Source organism: Eumetopias jubatus, unplaced genomic scaffold (genome assembly GCF_037043125.1).
Source record: "Eumetopias jubatus isolate StellerSeaLion01/CBP00866 unplaced genomic scaffold, mEumJub1_p1.0 scaffold_14, whole genome shotgun sequence".
NCBI lineage: Eukaryota > Metazoa > Chordata > Mammalia > Carnivora > Otariidae > Eumetopias > Eumetopias jubatus.
This window is the reverse complement of record NW_028274820.1, coordinates 2,458,263-2,480,934: the sequence shown is the minus strand read 5'-3', so window position 1 is coordinate 2,480,934 and position 22,672 is coordinate 2,458,263. Positions and strand designations below refer to the sequence as shown.

Below are 22,672 nucleotides of genomic sequence, written 5' to 3'. Positions count from 1 at the left end.
TTATTTATTTATTTGAGAGAGAGAATGAGAGAGAGAGAGAGAGCGAGCACGTGAGAGGAGGGAGGGTTAGAGGGAGAAGCAGACTCCCTGCTGAGCAGGGAGCCCGATGCGAGACTCGATCCCGGGACTCCACGAGCATGACCTGGGCCGAAGGCGGTCGCTTAACCAACTGAGCCACCCAGGCGCCCTCATGCACTTTTTTTTTTTTAAAAGAGGACGAATAGGGGCACCTGACTGAATTGGAAGAGCACGAGACTCTTCTTGATGTGGGGTGGCGAGTTTGAGCCCCACACTGGGTGTCGAGATTACGAAAAAAAAAAAACAACTTTAAAATTAAATCGACTTTAAAACTAAATAAAAAAAAAGAGGAGGTAAAACAGCCAAGAACCTAGGAGAAGGAAGGGAAAAATGAAGGAGGGGCAATCGGAGGGAGAGATGAACCATGAGAGACTATGGACTCTCAGAAACAAACAGGGTTTTAGAGAGGCAGGGGGAGGGGGGATGGGTTAGCCCGGTGATGGGTATTAAGGAGGGCACGTACTGCATGGAGCACTGGGTGTTATAATAAAACAATGGATCCTGGGTCACCACATCAAAAACTAATGATGTATTGTATGGTGACTAACATAACATAATAAAATTAAAAAAAAAAAAAGCCAAGAGCCATTTCTGCCAATTGTGTATCAATAGTGAAATGGTCATGTAAACGTCCTTCCTCATACCATATGTTTTCAGGAGTATTTCTGTGTTTGTTTGTTTGTTTTAAATGTTTTATTTATTTATTCAGGAGAGTCGGGGAGAGAGAGAGAGGCAGAGGCAGAGGGAGAAGCAGACTCCCCGCTGAGCGGGGAGCCCAATGCGGGGCTCGATCCCAGGACCCCGGGATCATGACCTGAGCCGAAGGCAGACGCTTAACCATCTGAGCCACCCAGGCGCCCCTATTTCTGTGTTTGTAAATGGAGAGACAGTTTGGCCATGTTTCTGGGAAAGTGCGTTCAGATTTCTACCAAACACTTGACTTCAGTGCGGACTTCCGGCCTGGCTGGCTTGGGCATCTGCACAGGTGCCGGGGCTGGGACCGGGTGGAGAGACCATAGCTCTTGCGACCGGAAGAAACCCTGACTCTGTTGTTTACCCGGCTCTCAGATAAGAGCCTGATGAGTTTTCCAGGTTGCAATGTCATGGGTTTGTCCCACTGTGGGTAGAGGCGCTTAGGCTCTCACCAAGAATAACGGGCTTCCTTTTGTGTAAGTCACAGCCTCGTCTGCCTAGGGGATTGTAGGGTCCAGAGAAGGTTGTTTCTGAGAATAGTGGATCGTAGTGCACCTGAGACCAATGCAACACTATGGTAACACACTGGCATTAGAATTTTTTTAAAAATTTACAATGAATGAATGAATGAACAGACTGGAATAGCATAGTTGATCCTAGTAACTGCAGTGGTCCTAGCGAGTATCTTTTTCTGTTTATGAACTGGGTTAATAGAAAAGGACAGAACTCACCCAAGTTGAGGACCTTCTTTGGAATGGAAGTCATAACTCGAAAATTGAATTTCTCTTGCTCATAATTCCAACCATGAAGAGCGATCACTCCCTTAGGAGAAAGTTCCTGCTTCCGGAGTGTGCTTGAAAGCAGTGTTTGCAGATGTCAGGTCAAATAAGAATCTAGGTAGGGCGCAGTGCAGATGAAAAGGTGAGGCAGGGTAATCAGCTGAGAACGAGCAGATCTCATTTCCTACCCTTTATCACGGTGGGCTTTCTGTGCCATAACAGTTCTCAGTGTTTAGAAGGATCCAAACGTCCTCACACACAATTCCACTTGATGCACATTTTATGCGGTTTTATTTGTAGATGTTTAGAAAAAAGTGTAGATTTTTTAATTTATTCATTGAGAGAGACAGAGCAAGCGGGTGCATGAGCAGGGGGGAGGGGCAGAAGGAGAAGCAGGCTCCCCAGTCAGTAGGGAGCCCCACGTGGGGTTCGATCCCAAGACCCTGAGATCATGACCTGAGCTGAAGGCAGAGCTTAACCGACTGAGCCACCCAGGCTCCCTTCCTACGTATATCTTATATGCCTATCTATATATAGATATCCTCATTTATTACATATATCTTATCATACCATATATAAGATTTTATATATTACGTATCATGTATATAGACATCTTATTATAGATATATCTTATATAGATAGCTCCTGCTCAGGAGTATTTTGAGAAAAGGAAAAAAATGCAGTTGAGTACAAATTCTGATTTCTCAAAGCCCTTGAACCTCTCCCGCCTGTCTCCTCTCTCTTGGTTTACCCCTGTTATTGACTGAGCGGATTTATTTCAACTCCCAGGACACGTGTTCATTTCCGCTTTTGCCCATCCTTGTTACATATCCAACCTGAAGCAGCTAAAAGGTCTGGACAATTCCCTTCCCTAGACCTCCTCTCGCAGGACTCCATCGGCCCCCTCTCCATCAGGGGGCATACTTTTTACACCAGAGCCTCACCAACAGGAGGGATTACTAAACTGAGTGGGTTTTTTTAAATTTAATAATAATAATCTAATATGAGGGGCGCCTGGGTGGTGTAGTTGGTTAAGTGTCCGACTCTTGGTTTTAGTTCAGGTCATGATCTCAGGGTCCTGGGATCGAGCCCCACATTGGGCTCCCTGCTCAGCGGGGAGTCCGTTTGTCCTTCTGCCTCCCCAGCCCAAACGTGCTCCTGCTCTCTCTCTCTGAAATAAATAAAATATTTAAAAAAGAGGATTAAAAAAATAAAAATAAGTACACAACCCTTAGAGAAATAAATGAAGGACTGATATTGACTTTAAAAAAAAACAAATTTTCAAACAAAAGAAGGAAGAGATGAAACAAAACCTGAGAGACCAAAAAAGCAGATCCCAGGAGAACAAGGGTCTTAGCCGGGAGAAGAAAGGGTATATCTTCTTAAGTGTCTATTTTATCGGCAGCTGCAGAATAACATAAGCTCACAGTTATTTATTACATGCTGTTTTCTATGTCAAAATGCTCATCAGGGGTGTTGGGGTGGCTCAGTCAGTTAAGTGTCCGACTCTTGATTTCAGCTCAGGTCATGATCTCAGGGTTGTGAGATCGAGCCCAGCATCCAGCTCTGTGCTTAGTGTGGAGTCTGCTTGAGATTCTCTCTTCCTCTGCCCCTCCCCCTGAGCACGCTGTGTAAATAAATAAATAAATAAATAAATAAACAAAATCTTTTTTAAAAAATGCTCGTTGGGGTGCCTGGTTGGCTCAGTCGGTTAAGCATCTGCCTTTGGCTCAGGTCATGTTCTCGGGGTCCTGGGATCAAGTCCCACATCGGGCTCCCTGCTCAGTGGGGAGCCTGCTTCTCCCTCTCCCCCTGCTGCTCACCCTACTTGTGCTCTCTCTCTCTATGACAAATAAATAAATAAAATCTTTTAAAAAATAATAAAAAATTTAAAAACGGCTCATCAGTATGGGGCAGGTTGGACAGATTTCGGCCCTCGGAAAACAACATGCAGCCATGAAAGACTGGGGAAGGTCACCTCCAAGTGAGTCGGGAGGACTTCTAAGCTAGATGTTTTAAGGGAAAAAAGCAAGTTGCAGAACATGGTGTACGGTCAGCCACCAAGTCCACAATGTGAAGAGATGAGTATATTTGTAGATACACACAGACACATTTATGTATTTGTTCATAACCACATTTTACATAAGTATGTCATTGTATGCGCATTCCATAGCCTTGAAAAGAAACAAGAAGGTGGGAGGCAGGACAGCCCGCAGCGGGGGTCAGAGTGTGGCACTGAGAAAGCGCATTCCTCTGCTCCATTCTGTCCCCGTTGAGTTTGGGACGATGAGGCAGTAAAGGAGACGCGCTGGGATTTCTTGAGATAGATCCGGACCTCACAGGGTCAAAGAGCAGATCCGCGAATTGTAAAGTAGCACTTATGAATTCACCCTGACACCAGCATAGATAAAAGGAGGGGAGAAACTCACAAAAACACCAACTATAACGTGGCAGTGAGCTATGGGGAAAGTAGATCCAAAGACTTCACAATGTCGCTCGGTGGGCATCACGAGAAACCAGAGACTCTGGCAGCGAAGCAGCGTTTGAAGAACTGAAGGGGGGGAAATACTCCAGAACTGAGGAAATGCATGAGCGCCCAAATGGACCTTTAAAGTAGCCGAGTCAGAACAATGAGCACTAATATCACACTTCGGTGAATCGAACTGAAACTGAGGAACACCAAAGAGGGAGAGAGGAAATATTCAAAATTGTGAGAGGATAAAGACCAAACTGTCACATACACACACAGGCGCGCACACACGTGTGCACGCACGCACACACGCAGACATGTGCACACAGATACACACGCACGTGTACTTGCACACACGCAGGCACGTGCACACAGATACACACGCACGTGTACTTGCACACACGCAGACGTGTGCACACAGATACGCACGTGTACTTGCACACACGCTATGCACACAGAGACACACACGTGCACACACTGTGTACACACACAAACGCACAGACATGGGCAGGCCCACACACAGGAATGCACGAGGCAGAATCCTCGTCATCCCCATCAGCAGCCACCTGCTTCACGCACCAGTGAGTCATGCTCCAAAGCTGTCACCCACGGACCCGTATACCCAATAAACTCTCTCCTCGGAGGGGCCCTGGCGAAGGGTGTGCACGAGACACGCACAAGAATGGGCGTTGGCCATTCTTTGTGTTGCTGCAGAACTAAAAGCAGCCTCAGCGTGCATCCGTACAAGAGCAGGTAAATGACTGTGACGTGTATGTGATAAAATATATCATCGAATACTGCGCAGCCGTGAGAGCGAGCGAGCTGGAGTGAAAACATCCCAAGACAACGGGGGAAAACGGAGGAAAGGCGTTTCGGTCGAAAGCAAATACACAATATTGTGTTCTGTATGGACACATATATCGGTGCTAAAATATTTAAAAATACGTGGGAATTCCATATAACAACTTCCAGATCATAGTTCCCTGTGGGAAAGAAGGGACAAGAGTAACATTGGGGAGCGATATGTTGGGGTCTCCCATGGTCTCCGTGGTATTTCACTTGTGAAGGGGACGCAGCAAACCCCTGGTTTGTGACAGCGGAGAGCTGGGTACAGGGGGAGCCTTGGCAGGACCTGCGGGCCATGCAGAAGGTGTTACAATGAAGCATGAACACGCGCGTTCAGGACGAGGTGCGGGCCCGAGAGGCGGCCGCAGGTGCCCCACCTGCCATGGGGTGGGGTTTCCATTGTGATGCGTCACAGAAGGTGATGCAACAGAGGGGTCTGCAGCGGTTCCAGATTCGCTCACTCACAGTTTCCCCCTCGAAGGAGAAACACCCGGGAAGTAAGACAAGAAAGCAACCCCAGATCCTCTCTGTAGGGCGTCGTGCTTTCCCTAAAATAGCAAAGAGCACACGGATGCTCTTCTTCCTCCTCCCAGCTCTTTGCTACCTCGTGGGGGGAAATGAGTGGAAGGCCGAAGCCGAGAAGGGCCGCCAGGTTTTTTAGAGGTCATTCTGAGGAAGCCAGCAACAGCGCCAGTTTTAGCAGCCTGCTCTCGGAGCACGGGAACCCTGACGCCAACGGGTACGTAACTCTGAAGAACAATCGCTATCAGATCGGATACATACGTGCCGCGGGCCAGACGTGCTCTGTTTACTTGGAAAATAGCCCCCAAAAAGCCTTTCTCCTTTTGAGAGAAAGTCATTTCCTAACACTTTCCTGGCAGGTGTCTCTTGATCACCACGCCGGGGGTACTTTGACTCATTCAAGACCACGGGGCACAAGGATTGTGAACCAGAAGCCACCTTTAAAGAAGAATGAACCTCAGCAGCAGCAAGATTACTATTCTACTTGACGGATTTGCGGATTATTCCCCTCTTTACCTAGCTTGTCCGTTCTCTGTGATTTATGGTGCTTAGCCCCGCGGTTGAGGACACCCCGACACAGAGTGCGTTGAGCGCATCCTTGGGTGACAAATGACTGCACGGTTAGTGGGCACGCATTTGGAGCCAATAACTGTGTCCTGTTGTCAGAGCAGGTGTGGATTGGCCAGAAGGAGGCCGCAGAGAATCCCTGCCCACCGAGGGCGGGGTGGGGGGAGGGGGGGAGGAAGGAGGGCAAAGACCCCAGCCCCCCTCCCCTGTCCCCTCTGCTCCGCCTGCTGGGAAAACAAAAATGAAAAGTCACAGAATAGCCACATGAGTGGTACCAGAAGAGCCCTTGCACGGAAACAAACCTGCCCATACAAACGAGGGAGGGTTACAAAGTTTTGTTATCATTTGTCATGATACAAGAAGAGGAATTGGACTGTCCCAATCTAAAGGAGCAAAACATGCTCCCCGCAGAAGACAGGGTCCCACAGTTCATGCAAAGGCATCCAAGGGGCTTTAAAGTGCAGAGGCTGACAGCCAGGGTTTTATCAAAAAACAGAAGTAACCTTTGCCGAACATTTGCATGTGGTCCTTTTTATTTCATGCAGCCCATCGGGAGGGCTCACCCGGGCTGTAAATGCACCTTTGAATAACTCTCTTTAGGCAGTGGACCCCACACGTGACCAAGAAATAATATTTACGGAGGATGTGCTTTCAAGATACACCTCCCTCTGAGGGCAAAGAATCGGGAAAAGCTTCTGGGTCAGGACAGAGGTGACCTTTGGGATGGAAAGCGCAGGGTCTGATGGGGTTTTGGGGGGGGGCTTTTGCCCGTTGTTGCTGAGGTGACACGGGTGTGTTCACCCTGTAAAAGTCCATTGAGTCAGGCGGTTAGGATTTGTGTCTTCTTCTGTGTAGAGGGTAGACTGCAAGCAAAAGTGAAGGGAAGTGTTATGATTATTTAAAGAACTTCATCAGATAGTTGTTAATCATTTCTTTTTTTAAAGTAGGCTCCTCACCTAGGGTGGAGCCCAACGCGGGGCTCTATCTCACGACCCTGAGATCAAGACCTAAGCCGACGGGGCTCCCAGGTGGCTCAGTCCATTAAGCGTCTGCCTTCGGCTCAGGTCATGATCCCAGGGTCCTGGGATCGAGTCCCGCATCGGGCTCCCTGCTCAGCGGGGAGTCTGCTTCTCCTTCTCCCTCTGCCTCTCCCCCTGCTCATGCTCTCTCTCCCTCTCTCTCTCTCTGTCAAATAAATAAAATCTTTAAAAAAAAAAAAAAGACCTGAGCCAAAACCAAGAGTCGGACGGACCTTAACCGACCGAGTCACCCAGTACCTAATTTCCATGAAATCAGACTCTAAGCTCGTCTCCTTCTGCCTTCAGACCACAAGGATAACCCTTTCTGTTACATCCTTTGTAAGCATCTATTACACACACATGAAAACACTGGGGCGTACACGAGACGTAAACCCCAGCACAACCGTAACGCGTGTGACCTGAGGGGTGGGACGTCTGAGTGTGTAAATACTCCACCCCAGAAACTGTTTTCTCTGGAGTCAAATTCGGTTAGGAAGTGAGTTAGTTCTCAGACTCAGCCTAGAAGGAGCACGTTTGTGGACTTGGTTGTCGTGGTTAGTCTCATGTTCAAAGTACCGGTTGCTGGTGGTGGACCCTTACGCTCTTCTTGTTTTTCTTCTCTTTAGGTTAACCCAGTCGTGGAAGATTGTCATAAGCACGGTGTCTATATTGACCCTTCTTCTTATAGGTAAGGTCCTTAAGGCCATGTCTCAGGATGTTTCTGTGTAGGGAGGGGGATCTCTGTGGAAATGCCAGAGAAAGTTCTGGAAAGAAATAAATGTCCCAGATAGACGGCACAAAAGCCTCTCGCTGATCCCCAGGGGGCTGAAGAAATGGCTGAACGTGCCGTTTGCAGGTTTCTGACTGCCAATATCCCACGTCGCGCCCCCTAGCACGTGGAAAATTGCTCTTTAATATATAGATGACTTGAAGCACAGAGTGCCCAGTAAAATCAAGGTTCCAATCTGGGTGGCTCAGTCCGTTAAGCATCTGACTCTTGGTTTCAGCCCAGGTCATGATCTCAGGGTTGTGGGATTGAGCCCTGCATTGGGCTCTATGCTCAGAGGGGAGTGGGCTTGAGATTCTCCCTCTTCCTCTGCCTTCCCCCACCCCCCGCCCGCATGGGCGCATGAGTTCTCTCTCTCTCTCTCTCTCTCTCTCTCTCTCTCTCTCAGTAAATAAATAAAACGTTTTTTTTTTTAAATAAAGTTTTTACCTATCTGTCCAGTGTTTGGACTTCTTCAGGGATGGTTTCAGTCCATTTTTTTTTCCCTTAAATGGGCCATACTCACTTGTTTCTTTGTGTGCCTTGTAATTTTGTGCTGGAAACGGGGCATTTCAATATTTTAATATGGTAACTCTGGAAGTCAGATTTTTTTCCCCTTTCCCAGAGATTGCTGTTAGTCCTCATTGAGGGCTGTAGTCATTTTTTACTGACGGTCACTGTTTGCCATCTCAGTGGTCAGCTGGTGACCTGACAGAGACTTCCTGGAGTCATCGAGGGGGAGACAGAGAGGGAAGAATGGGGACTCTCCGAGTCTTGATCCTGTGACACTACGCTGGGCACTCTTTCAGGGCTAAAGCTGGGCCACCCACGACTCTGCTTTAACCTTCACCTCTGGCTCACACAGAGCCCACAGAGCCACCTGACATGCAAGCCCGGGATCCTCTCTATGATCTCTTCTGAACATGCATCCAGTTCCGGATATGCGTGTTACCTTCTCTTTTCCCTTCCAAGCCCTATTCCCACAAGGGACTTCCTCCTCTGATTTCTCCCTCCCATGCTTTGGGTCTGTCTGCCCCTTGCCCCATGCCCTATTCTTTGCCCAGGTGGGGAAGGCCAATTTATGTCCTTAAGTTTTTTTTTTTTTCAAAGATACAATTTATTTATTTGAGAGCAAGAGAGAGAGAGAGAGAGAGAGAGAGAGAGAGAGCATGAGCCGGGGTGGAGGGGCAGAGGGAGAGGGAGAAGCAGACTCCCCACTGACAGGGAGCCCAACCTGGGGCTCGATCCCAGGACCCAGAGATCATGACCTGAGCCGAAGGGAGACGCTCCATCACTGAGCCACCCGGGCTCCCATCTTTCGCCAGATATCACAGCCTCCCAGAAAACCCTTCTAGCCCAAGGGGGTGGGAACACCAGGAGGTTCAAAACTCCCAGTCACTGTAGATTAAGAACAAGTCTGCATTAGCCCCCTGAAACCAGCAAGCTGCATGAGCAATGTGCACTCCCATCCCCTCCCCCGTGCTCCCAGTCCCTGCCACCATGCTGGGGACCGAGGGATGGCAGGCAGGGGAGCAGGAATCCCATACTCTTAACGATAATCTGCTTTTCTTCAGTCCTCTGGTTGCTGTAAGTTTGGGATTAGATGTCAGAGTCCAACAAAAGCAGATCCTGTTCGTCTTTGCCCGCATATGAACATTTCAATGGAGACCTGATTTTGTTAAGCACCCAATATTGCCATTTTCCATATTGTCACCCAAGATTCTGATATTCTATTTAAGAGTGTATGTATCCTTCATGCTTAGAGAAATTCTTATCAATGCATGTAACATATCAGGGCACCCGGCCGGCTCCGTCGGAGGAGCGCGCGGCTCTTGATCTCAGTGTCATGAGTTCAAGCCCCACGTTGGGTGGAGAGATGACTTAAAAATCTTTAGAGAACATACATGTAGACGATCATAAATGCTTGCAGACAGACTCTTCCATCAGAGTTGGTCTTTTCTTTAACAGGACTTGGCAATCACATGTGGCTTAACGAAACGGAGTTTCCTCAGAAATCCAGACAATTTTACGCTCTAATTGCAGAATACGGTTCGAGGCTTTATAATTACCAGGTGATGTCTTGTTAAGTCATTTTGTATGTCACTCGTTTAAAATTTAACATGCTCCAACTTGCAGTGTGTTACCTTTGTTTTGCATGTGAATATCTAATGGAATTAGCGTAGGGACCAGGGTCCTATTAAGCGGTTTTATGACGAAGCGAAGCTACAATTTGACCTACAAATCCTCTCCAGCCTCTGATCCCGGCAGGCTCCTACCATAGACTGAATGTTTGTGAACCTTTTGTCTTCTCTGTTTCTTCCTTTTGCAATGAGGATGTCTATACTCCACCTGTCTCATCCCTGTATTTAGCACATCACGTGTTTGGTTTCATAGCCTCACAGCTGGGGGGGAATTAGCTTCAGGATGAATCTTATCTGGGATCTTAACCCATATCGGACTTGGGTGCTACTTAGACGAGGCTATGGACTTTAGAGTTTTCAGGTGATGCTGGAATGAGCTAGGACTTTGGAGGCTTACCCCTATTACGATGGCTAATTCTAGGGGTCACCTTCACTAGGCTAGGTGCCCAGACGTTTGGTCAAACACTAGTTCTAGATGTTGCTGTGAAGGCATTTTTTGATGTGATTAACATTAAACTGGTAGGCTTTGAGTAAAGCAAATTAGCCAACGTAGTCTGGGTGGGCCTCACCCAATCAGTTGAAGGTCTTAAGAGAGAAAGAGTGGAGACCCCCAAAGACGAAGAAATTCTGCCTCCAAGCAGCCTTTAGACTTGAGCTACAGTAGCTATGGGCAATAGAAGCTGTTTTTATTCAATTAACAACTGATTTTAAACAGCATTCCCTTCTCTTTAGATATCTTTTTAAAGATTTCATTTATTTATTTGAGGCAGAGAGAGAGAGAAAGAGCTCACACAGAGGGAGAGAGAGAGGGATCGGCAGGTGGAGGGAGAAGCAGGCTCCCTGCTGAGCAGAGAGCCCGATGTGGGGTTCCATCCCGGGACCTTGTGATCATGACCCGAGCTGGAGGCAGACACTGAACCCACTGAGCCGCCCAGACGCCCCAGCACTTTCACTCCCTTGAGAAACAGCCCCTCTTAGACTCCGGTTGTCACTTTCGGATTTGGATGTTGCTTCATCCCCACAAAATGTAACCATTTGCAGGAAGGCAGACAGACATGCAGGTGTCTTAGAGGACACTCGGCGTCCCCCCGTGTCACGTATGTATGTCTATCCAGGTGCAAGTGTGATTTCTTTCCCCTTTACGAATAAGAACACTAACTCTGCTTGACTAGGCAGGATGCCGAATGATTGGGGTCCTTTGGTTTCTTCCAGGCCAGACTTCGGACGCCAAAAGAACAACTGGAGCTTTTAAAGTGAGTGAGGTTTTCTGATTCGGGGGACTTTGCTGGTGTGACTCCAGCAGTGGAATGTTTTTCTAAAACCATAAAACTAAAATCACTCCCACTTCTGGGGCTCATTCTTTAAGGTAATAGACACTGAGCCGTGCTTTCCAGATGAGTTATGATTTAAGAAAATGAAAACGGCTTGGAGAAGAAAAACAAGCCAACGGTTAAATACGTTTGAGGATATCCGTGTAATGGGGAATTATGAAGCCTTCGCAATAACTGTAATAATGAATAATGTAAATATTTAATGATTATAATACCTAATAATGTATCTAGTACCCGGGAAGTGCAGCAGGACACAAGATCACAAACAGCATCTGTATTTTGTTCCTGGTTTTTCTCATGGAATAAAAACTGTTAAAAGCACACAGAAATGCAGCAGTGTTTATCTCTTGAAGAGTTTTGTATTTGCCAAAACTTGAACCTGTATTGTTTTACAAACTGGGCGGGGGGGGGGGAGAAGAAAGTCATAGGTGAGTGGTGCTTACATTTTTCAACCGAAAGAAACACCTGCTGGCTTGACACGTACTCGTTGTGTCCGCCAGTAATTTTCAAACTGTCCAAGCGGCAGAAGCCATTCTGCGAAAACAACGTCTTGCACCCTCCTGCTGTCAGCAGGGACAGGTGGCTGTCCCCAGCTGTAATCTCCAGCCACGCAGCCTCCAGCCACCCTCCTTGCCTGAGCCTCATCCATAGGACCTCAAGGGCTCAGGATGAAACCCCTGCTCCATACCCCACTGGAAATACAGGGTGTTCCCCATTTGAACAAGGGAACAAGGTGGCCCATGGGGATTTAGGCTTCACGCTGTGAAGTCATGCAGGCTCCGGTCAGGGTAGCAGAGCCCCCAGGGAGGGCCCAGGGACGCATAAGGTTGGAGAAGCCCTACTTGCCTGCGTAGAGCACGCCCCAAGCATTGGGACACCCTCTGGAAGCTTCTTGCCCTGAATGTCCTTGCTGTTCGTAGGGAGTGACGGGCGGCGCTTTAGACCAAGGGGCGTCCCCGACTGCCTCTCTCAAGACCTGGCCTCTCCTGCAGCAGCCTCTTCCCGGGGCTGCTTCTGAAGCCCAGCCCGTGGCAGGAAGCCCAGTCTCTCTCCCTTCACTCAGGGGGTCTCCCTTTACAGGAAGGAAAGCCAGACTCTGGAGAACAACTTCCGTGAAATTCTATTTTTAATTGAACAAATAGATGTTCTGAAGGCACTGCTTAGAGATACGCGGGACGGTCTGCACAATTACAGCTGGAACATGGACAGAGATGAGGACGAGGAGCCCTTGGAGGCTGCTGACGAGGTAAGGGCGCTTGGGAGGGTCGCCTTGCATGGCTTCTGGGAGCAGAAAACTCAAGCACTGGATGCTTTGTCCTCCTCCGGAAGGTTCTCCCTGACAGGAGCTTACCTCAAGAAAGCTTGCCCTGGGAACCCGCTTGCCTGCGATCCCTGTGTCACAGAGAAGCCTTGCCATCTGACGGACTTCCCGCCCGAGTCAGTACCCGACGCCGTTTTATTTTCCCGTAAGACACGCAGAAGATCATTCAGAAATGCAGCCTCTGAACACTTACAGAGCAGAATATTTTTATTCACGGAGCCGAAGCTAGCGCCCTTGACCTCATCAGCACCCGATCAGGGCACATGCTGCTGGAGGCCAATGAGCTTGGCTGCTTTTCCCCGTCTCCCACACTAGCTTCTCTTCTTCCCTTAATGCCTATTTCCTGAAGCACACAGAAACCTCACCCTGACACCTCCTGCCTTCCGGGCCCTGTACTGTCAGGGCCCCGGGACAAGGGTCCGAGTCAGAACTGGAACGGTGGGTCCTCTAGGACACTTGCTTTCTTAGAATCAGAACGTCCTTAAGAAGCCAGTATTAACTCAAAGGATGGATGTTTTCTTCTTTTTTTTTAATTTTATTTATTTATTTGAGAGAGAGAGAGAGAGAGAGTCAGCCGGGGGAGCGGGAGGAGAAGCAGACCCCTTGCTTATTTTCAGGACCCTGGGATCATGACCTGAGCTGAAGGCAGGTGCTTAACCGACTGAGCCACCCAGGCGCCCCAAGGATGGATACTTTCTCAGAAGCAGTCATGAACTCCATGTAAAAGGCCTGATGCCCAGATACCTACAGAATGATCAAGTCTTTATTACTAAACAGAGACGCGAATGAAGCGGGGGGACCCAGCAGGTGGCATGCACAACCTCGTGTGACCACCTCACTGCAGAGCGTGATGGGGGGTCGTTAGGGCTTCCGAAGGGGCCTTGGCTCCAACCTTGCTGGGACTGGGGGGCATCTGGACATGCCCCAGTGACCTGGAGAATGGCGACCCCTCGGGGCTGTGCAGGGCATTAGAAATCCGGGCGCAGCACCTGGCTCTGTGTAGTTCCTCAATGTTCACCGTTTGTATTTTGCAGATTATGGTGCTTAGCTGCAAGTCTACAAAGTGAATTGTCAAAACCCAAGAAGTTAGCCGAGATTGTTAACAGAGAACTCTTTCTAATATTTTTACAGGAAATGTCAAACTTGGTAAATTATGTCCTTAAAAAGTTGAGAGAGGACCAAGTCCAAATGGCCGACTATGCCCTTAAATCAGCAGGTGAGTAAAAACCGAAAAGTTAATGCTCCCAAGTGGTCCGTATTCTTTATATTTGATTTTCTATTTTTTTTTTATTTTTTAAAGATTTTTAAATTTCTTTATTTTTAAGTCATCTCTACACCCAGTGTGGGGCTCGAACTCACAACCCGGAGATCAAGAGTTGCATGTTCTACTGACTGAGCCCCTGACATTGTTGGTTTTTATGCCTTTTTTGTTTTTAAGTACGTTGGGCTGATTTAAAAGTCTCATTACATGAGTTGTTAAAATATGGGCGTCCACACGTCTGTTGAGGTAATAAACACAGTCCACATCATATTTCCCCCTCTGAATCAAGTGTTCTGGAATTCATTCAGTACCAGTTTCGGAAATGCTATGAAACCACACGGAGCAAGAAAACCACACGTTTTCTCAAAGTGACAAAGTCTCAGCAGTAATGAGAGCGGGAAGCTGTTCTCCCCCTACCGATGCCCGAGTGTGAACGTCACCTTACTGGCAATTTGCCTGGGAACGCTATTCTAACAACCTTGTGAAAATATAAATGATGTGTCTTGAGATGTGTAATTGTTTATTTAAAATATTATTTTCTCTTTGCAGGGGCTTCTGTCATTGAAGCTGGGACCTCGGAAAGTTACAAAAATAATAAAGCAAAACTTCACTGGCATGGGATCGGTTTCTTAACTTACGAAATGCCTCCAGATATTATTCTCCAGGTAGAAGCTAGACTAAGAGGAATCTATTTATATTTGAGGATTTTGTTCATATTATTTATCATGAAAATATTAACACCCACAATGGAGGCCACTCTGAATTTGTCACAGAACCTGAAACCATCACCTTGCATTTTATTTTATTTTATTTTATTATTTTGGGGGGAAGGAAGGGGAGGGACAGAGGGAGAGAGAGAGAATCTCAAGCAGACTCCACGCTGAGCGCAGAGCCTGACGCGGGGCTTGATCTCACGGCCCTGAGATCATGACCTGAGCCGAGATCAGAGTAGGACGCTTAACTGACTGAGCCACTCGGGTGCCCCCCTACTTGCATTTTAATAGTCATCAAACTATATAAATTATTTCTTATTTTATGGGCAGTAAACTCATAAATTATTAAAATTAGTTAAATGATTAATTATTAATTGTTTTTATCATTTTAAAATCCGTAAGCTAGATTATTTACTTCTTAAATAGGACGTTTGCATTCCATATCTTTTCCTTAAGTCGATCTTGCAGCCCCCCTCTTTAGTTGAAAACTTCAGTCTTTCAACAAACATTAACTCCAGGTGCTCGCCCCTAAGTGCCAGCACTGTACCACCCGCTCTCCAGACTGACACATTCCTACAGAGTCCAAGTGTAACAGGAGACATTTCCAAATACGATCTCCACTAACATATGAGTTCAATCCAGAAGGCTATAGGTAGACATCAACAGATGGTAGGGCTGATCTTAACTACAACCGACAAACCTGAAGTCCATTTCCAAGGTAGGAATACCTTCAGAAGCAATAATACAGATTTCACTGCAGACTCTAGATCTAGAAAATGGTACATTTTTCTTCCTTACCATCACCACTGCTTTGACCATCACCACCATCACCACCACCACCATCATCGCCACCATCACCATCATCATCATCACCTTCATCACCACCACCATCATCACCATCACCACCATCACCCCTACCATCATCACCACCATCACCACCACCACCATCATCATCACCACTATCATCACCACCATCACCTCCAGCATCACCATCACCACCATCACCTCCATCACCACCACCATTATCACCTCCACCACCATCAGCATCACCACCACCATCATCACCACCACCTCCACCACCACCATCACCACCATCATCCTCACCACCAACTCCACCACCACCATCAGCACCATCACCACTACCACCACCACCATCACCACCACCACATCACCATCACCACCATCATCTCCACTACTACCATCATCATCACCACCATCACCTCCACCACCATCACCTCCACCACCACCATCACCACCATCATCATCACCACCATCACCTCCACCACCACCATCATCACCACCACCATCAGCACCATCACCACTACCACCACCACCATCACCACCACCACATCACCGTCACCACCATCACCTCCACCACCATCACCACCATCATCATCACCACCATCACCTCCACCACCACCATCATCACCACCACCATCATCGCCATCACCATCACAACCATCACCTCCACCACCACCACCACCATCATCACCACCACCTCCACCACCACCATCACCACCATCATCCTCACCACCATCACCTCCACCACCACCATCATCACCACCACCATCATCGCCATCACCATCATCACCACCATCACCTCCACCACCACCATCACCACCATCATCATCACCACCATCACCTCCACCACCACCATCATCACCACCACCATCATCGCCATCACCATCATCACCACCATCACCTCCACCAAAACCATCACCAACATCATCATCACCACCATCACCTCCACCACCACCATCATCACCACCACCATCATCATCACCACCATCACCATCATCACCACCATCACCTCCACCACCACCACCACCACCATCACCACCACCACATCACCATCACCACCATCACCTCCACTACCACCACCACCATCACCACCATCATCATCACCACCATCACCTCCACCACCACCATCATCACCACCGCCATCATCGCCATCGCCATCATCGCCATCACCATCATCACCACCATCACCTCCACCACCATCATCACCACTACCATCTCTACCATCACTTCCATCATTGTCTTTGCCACCAGCACGCTATCACCACTCATGCCAACTGGCTGCCTTCTAGCAACATACAGTCTAGTTAGAGCAATAAAAGAAAATGCATAATAAATAAATTAGATAATCATATAAGAGATAATCCTATAATGAAAGGCTTTGAATGATCGAAGTCTGATGTGCTCTGGAAGAACAACCAAACCCCTGGGTACCTTGGCAGTTTTCCTGTGTGGTATGTACCCCACACAATGCCTTCGTATTACAGGCATAAGCGAGATCTGTGGTCAATAGTGATTTGCTGACCAATATTGCAGTGGTGGATCTATACAACCCGATAAGAGATTAACTCGGTGTTTTCTTTCCAGCCGGATGTCCACCCTGGGAAGTGCTGGGCCTTCCCAGGTTCCCAGGGTCATGCCCTGATCAAGCTTGCCAGGAAGATCACACCAACTGCCATTACCATGGAGCACATCTCGGAGAAGGTGTCTCCCTCAGGAAACATCTCCAGCGCACCCAAGGAATTTTCTGTCTATGTGAGAGGCAGTCGGAATCTGTGTTCAGAGTGGGTTATACTAAGAGGGGGTTGGCAAGGAATCAGACGCTGGAATGGCACCTGAACTGGGCAGCTAACCATTTTTATCACTGTGAGAAAGTCACTTCTTTCCGTTACCTCTGCTTTGCCATCTACAAAGAGAGAGGGTTGAACCAGATGATTTCTATTACTTATTTTTTTTATTTTTATCAAAGCTATATGTGCACAGTTAAAAAATCAGCATTCTTGTATACTTATAACTAAACAGTTTTTTCTTGTGCCAGGGCTTCTTGTCCCAGGTTTCTACTTTCTAGAAGCTTCCACTTGGCCACCGTTTTAGCTGCTCATTTCGGTACACTTGCCTTCATATTTGCTTTTACCGTTACTTCTTCTTTTTTAAGTAATCTCTATGCCTAATGCGGGGCTCGAACTCACCACCCCAAATTCAAGAGTCCTGTGCTCTACCAACCAAGCCAGTTAAGTGCCCCTACTCTTACTTTTTGATTTTTCAGTTTTGCTTATAATCTACTGACTTCCTCTGATAAAAAATGAAGATCAGTCCTCGTCCACGGCTGTCCCATCCTCCCCCAATTTTTAGGTCTTACTTTTCTTTAATAAACAAGTTTATTGAGAGGTCATTCACATACCAGCAATTCGCTTACTTAAAGTGTTCACGTTGGTGGTTCTTAGTATGTATATTCACAGAGTTGTGTATCCCTCACCACGATCAACTTTAGGACATTTTTTTTGCCCCCCAAAGAAGACTTGCTCTCCTTAGCTGTCAGCTCTCATCGCTGAGCCCGCTCCCCCACCCCCGGCACCACTGACCTACTTTGTCTCTGCAGAGTTGCCTACTCCGGACGTTTCATGTAAGTGGAATCATATAATATGTGGTCTTCAGTGAAAGGGTCCTTCCACCTAGCATCATGTGTTTGAGGCTCCTCTGTGCTCTATAACGTGTGACTGCACTTCATTTTTTAAACTGCTGAGTAATAGGGGCGCCTGGGTGGCTCAGTGGGTTGAGCGTCCGCTCTTGGTTTCGGCTCGGGTCGTGATCTCAGGGTCCTGGGATCGAGCCCTGCGTTGGGCTCTGCATTCAGTGTGGAGTCTGCTTAAGAGTCTCTCTGCCTCTCCCTCCCTCCCTCTCATTCTCTCAAATAAATAAAAAAGAATTTTTAATTAAAAAATATAAAAATAAATAAATTGCTGAATAATACATATTTCATTGTGTGGATAGACTGTGTTTTATATATCCACTCATCAGCTGATGGGCATTTGAGCTGTTTCCTCTTTTTTGACTATTATGAATAGCGGTGCGGGAAATATACGTGTCCAAGTCTTTGTGTGGACATCGGTGTTCATTTCTCTTGGGTCTATATCTGGACGTAGAATTACTAGGTCACGTGGTACATCTGCGTGTCATGTTGGAGACACTGCTAGACGGCGTATCTTCCTTTCAATCAATATGCAATGTTTTCACTGTGACTGTGTGAATGGGGGTGTTCTCACTGAGCCCTATAGTATACTGGAATACTATTTTCTTTGTGTAAGACTTTGATGTTCCTGTTCGTTAAAATGTTTGATGTTCCTATTCATCAAAACGAATGCCTCGTTTCAATTGAATTTGCTGACTTTTCTACATTCCTATCACAAAACCATTCCCCACCTCTTTTTTCCAAAGGGTAAAAATCCTGCCATTATGTTCCTTCATGTCAGATCATTTCCAAGTTTCTTCTTTATTTTATTTTTTTTTTTAAATGTCCCTCTGGCCCACTCTGCCCTTCTGCTCCGATGTGATCAGAACTTCATGTCTGCATCCTGGGGATTCGACTTAATCATCTAATCTAGTATTTAAAAAATCTTTTCTCTCTAATTTTCCTTCATTTTTTGTTCCACCCTCTGAAAGATTTTATCAACTTTTATCCTAACCCATATGTGGAATTTTTCATTTCTGCTGTCATGATTATTCTGAGACTTTTTTTTTTCCCTGCAAATAACTCCCTTTCTTTAGAGTCTAAATTTCTTCCTTCATGGATGCAGTATCTTCTTTTCAGCTCTGGAAGATATTAATAGACATTAATTATAGTTGTGTTGTGTTTTCTCCTGCTCCTTCCCGTGTCCTAATTCCCAAATACCACTTTTCCTATTTGTGGAAAAGTGTTTTTCTCTCATGTCTGGTGATGCTTGTCTGTTGCATTTAAGAGCCAAAGGGTAAAAAGCCAGCCAAAAGCTGTGCATGCAAGGTGGTGGATGCCAAGTGGGTGCTCTGCTTGGGCCGATTCTTCTGGAACCCCCAGAGTATGATACGGGGCAGGTTGACCCTGGAGGAATCTTGCAACCTTGTGCCCAGATTTCAGCTTGGTCAACCACCCACAGGGACAATAGGTACATGCGCTCCCCCTGCAAACCCTGCCCTCACCCCAGCCCGTGGCCTTGTGTCTGTCCTTCTTGGAATTTGCAATGGCAACATCAGCATGCTGCTGGTGCCCCGTAAGCCGGGATAGTCCATTCTTGCTCCAGGCCACTACACCAGTCACCAATTGGCTTTTGCCAGACTTTTCATCTCACTGTCTGTTCCCGGGTGTTCCCTGTTGCTCTATGCCTTTCTTCAACTCCTTGGTGGCCCTATCTGGAGGGGGCGCTTGGAGTTAAAACATGGGTGCTCAGCCTGCTTTGCGCACTCTTTGAATGCCTGTAAATGGCATGATTCTGGGTCACAAGACAGAAAAGAAACCACTATCCTTTGATGGGGGCCTGCCACCACCCACAGTAGCTGTCTGCTGACACCTGCGGCTGACAGAGGTTGGAGCTGAGCCGCTCGAACCGCATCTCAGAGAGACGCACTCGGTTGCTCATTACAGGGGATTTATGGGTAACCCCTCAGGCAATAAAAACCACTTCTCATCATTTTTCTCTTATATTAGCCAATTTATGAACCAATGAGATTAAAGCTAGAGGAACTGCAGCGGGCACCCCCTACCACACAGTTGAAACCCCCCGTACATTTGACCCCCAAAACTTAACTACCAACAGCTTACTGTTGACCCATAAAACAGTATGGTAAAAAGTCTTACTGGTAACAGTCGATGAACACGTATTTTATATGTTATATATTAATAAAATAAAATATATATATATTATATATACTGTATTCTTACAATAAAGTAAGCTGGAGAAGAGAAAAGGCTACTCAGAAAATCATTAGGAAGAGAAAATAGACTTACAGTTCTTGCTGTATTTGTCCAAAAAATCCACATCTGTGTGCACTCACACGGTTGAACCCGTGTTGTTTAAGGGTCAGCTGTGTATGAGCTTTGAGTTGTATGAATATACAATTGTGGCTGCGTTATGTAGTCATGCTGTAGACAATTCTTTTAATAAATTGTGATGGACCTCCTGGCCTGCTCAGTTGGTGGAGCATGTGACTCTTGATCTTGCGGTTATGAGTTCAAGGCCCAGGTTGGACGTAGAGTTTACTTAAAAATAACTTCTGATAAAGTTTACATATTAATATTTTCATTATCAAACAATTGTACCAATGAACTCTTTGATTATTGTGTTGCCATGATTTAAGGACACCAATGATAAAGTTTAGATTCACAAAATAAATTCATTTCCACCGGTCTGTCTCCTCTCAAAAACTTCCATTTTGAAGGTAGAGGATGAAGGGAAAAGCTCAAGGGAAAGAGTGTACAAATATCGCTAAGGTCTTTCAGTCAACAAAAGCTTACTTTTTGGATGGAGTTATTTGTGTTCTTGAAGTCTGGTAGTTGGATTAAATTTATCTCGTTTCGGAAAACCGTGGGTCAACGTGGGGACTCATTTTGTGGGGGTGTATTTTAAAGATTTTATTTATTTATTTTTATTTGAGACAGAGAGTGGAGCGGGGAGCGGTGGAGGATGAGGGTCAAGCAGACTCCGCGCTGAGTGCAGAGCATGACCCGAGCCCAAATCAAGAGTGGGGTGTCTAGGACTGAGCCACCCAGGCGCCCCTCACATTGTGCTTATTTTATTCAAAGTATGCCACCTGCAAATTCAGCTACTGAGCCAGGGTCAATGCTGGGATTTGTTCTAGTTCCCTGTCTCTATCTATCTATCTATCTATCTATCATCTATCTATCATCTATCTATCTATCAATCATCTATCTATCTATCTATCTATCTATCTATCTATCTATCTATCATCTATCATCTATCTATCTATCATCTATCTATCTATCTATCTATCTATCTATCTATCTATCTATCATCTATCTATCTATCTATCTATCTATCATCTATCTATCATCTATCAATCAACTGATCAATCTATCTACCTATCATTATCCAATCAGACCTATGGTCAGCCTCCTCTTGCCTCACAAGCCCCCAAGTTAAACACCTCTTGGGTGTATAGGGCAGCACCGGGTCCTGCCACAGCACCGTGCTCCTGGTGGACCACCAAAGATGTCTCGTGAATTATTGCTACCTGGACAGACAACTGCCTCCGTTTCTTTAGCCGAGCATCCACTCAAGAAGTCCCTTGTCTCTTGCTTTCCTTCATAGGGCATCTTGAAACAATGTGAGGGAGAAGAAATATTCCTAGGTCAGTTCGTATATAACAAAATGGGAAGCACCGTTCAAACATTCGAGCTGCAGGTAATGAGCGCCCTGGAAAACGTGGGGTGTGAGAAACTCCAACCCCGGGCGGGTCTGTGGGTGTTGTTGATGCACAGTGTTGTGTGAGGATAATTATGACAGAAGTATGAGCTAAGGAAGGCTTGGCTCAGCTTCCATATTTAGCTCCAAGTGCTACATGGATTTTAATGCCAAAAACCAGGCAAATACCAGAGCGGGTTCTAATCCTGATTCTTCCTCATTTGCTACTATTTTTGTTTAACTTTTACTATATTCATTTTCTCAGTCCTTCCGTTATCTATTGGGTTCTCTCAATACTATTAGTGGTCACTAGGTCATCTCCCATGGAGATGGCTGCAGGCAGACAGGAGCTCAGGAAGAAAAAATAAATATCGGACAATGTGAGTCAAATCTGTCTTCCTGACATTGAGGAGTGTTAGGAAGAGGAAATGGGGGAAAAATACCAACTGTTGACATAAAAAACCCGTGAAAGCCATTAAGGTATATGAAATATATTTTCATTATTTGTCATTAGGCGCAGGAAGATTTAGAAATACATGACACTTCTTGGCCAATGCCGAGATAATCTGAGCTGAAAACGATATGCGTGTTAGAAATGAATGAACCTGTAAAGTTTCTCATATGTGATGGTTTATCCGTGTCTCTCTCCGGCTCCCACCCGGGGGCACCATCTTCTTATGAGCCCTGCACTTAGCCGGACCTATTTTCCCCTCCATGAGACTGGGTGTCTAATAAAATACTGGTTAGGAAGGAAAGAGTTCTAATTTCCCATTATATCAGCACCCCTTGGTGCTTGGACTCTTGGAGATGGATTTCTGTATAAGGCATTCATTTGTATCTTTTCTTTATTTTCAGCATGGCGTTTCTGAATCCTTATTATGTGTGAAACTGAAAATCCTCAGCAACTGGGGACACCCGAAGTACACGTGTTTATATAGATTCCGGGTCCACGGTACCCCAGGAGAGTACCCCTAG

The 22,672-nt window shown here is 46.5% G+C and overlaps 1 protein-coding gene across 1 annotated transcript; it reads left to right on the top strand.

Annotated features, from left to right (window-relative positions):
• Positions 1-5,483: 5,483 nt before the first annotated feature.
• SUN3 (Sad1 and UNC84 domain containing 3) lies at positions 5,484-22,672 on the top strand. Its single transcript, XM_088018675.1, has 10 exons — positions 5,484-5,605; positions 7,601-7,662; positions 9,709-9,812; positions 11,094-11,134; positions 12,293-12,458; positions 13,665-13,749; positions 14,344-14,459; positions 16,893-17,060; positions 21,605-21,697; positions 22,553-22,672. Exons 1-10 carry the CDS (start codon positions 5,484-5,486, stop codon positions 22,670-22,672), a joined length of 1,077 nt encoding a protein of 358 aa, XP_087874801.1.

What these genes read in the sequence shown, in the direction of transcription:
- SUN3 (XM_088018675.1), top strand. Translation starts at nt 5,484, where the DNA reads ATGAGTGGAAGGCCGAAGCCGAGAAGGGCCGCCAGGTTTTTTAGAGGT. An exon ending in ATTGACCCTTCTTCTTATAG is followed by an intron (nt 7,663 to 9,708) that starts GTAAGGTCCTTA and finishes TTTCTTTAACAG; the next exon opens with GACTTGGCAATCACATGTGG. An exon ending in CTATGCCCTTAAATCAGCAG is followed by an intron (nt 13,750 to 14,343) that starts GTGAGTAAAAAC and finishes TTCTCTTTGCAG; the next exon opens with GGGCTTCTGTCATTGAAGCT.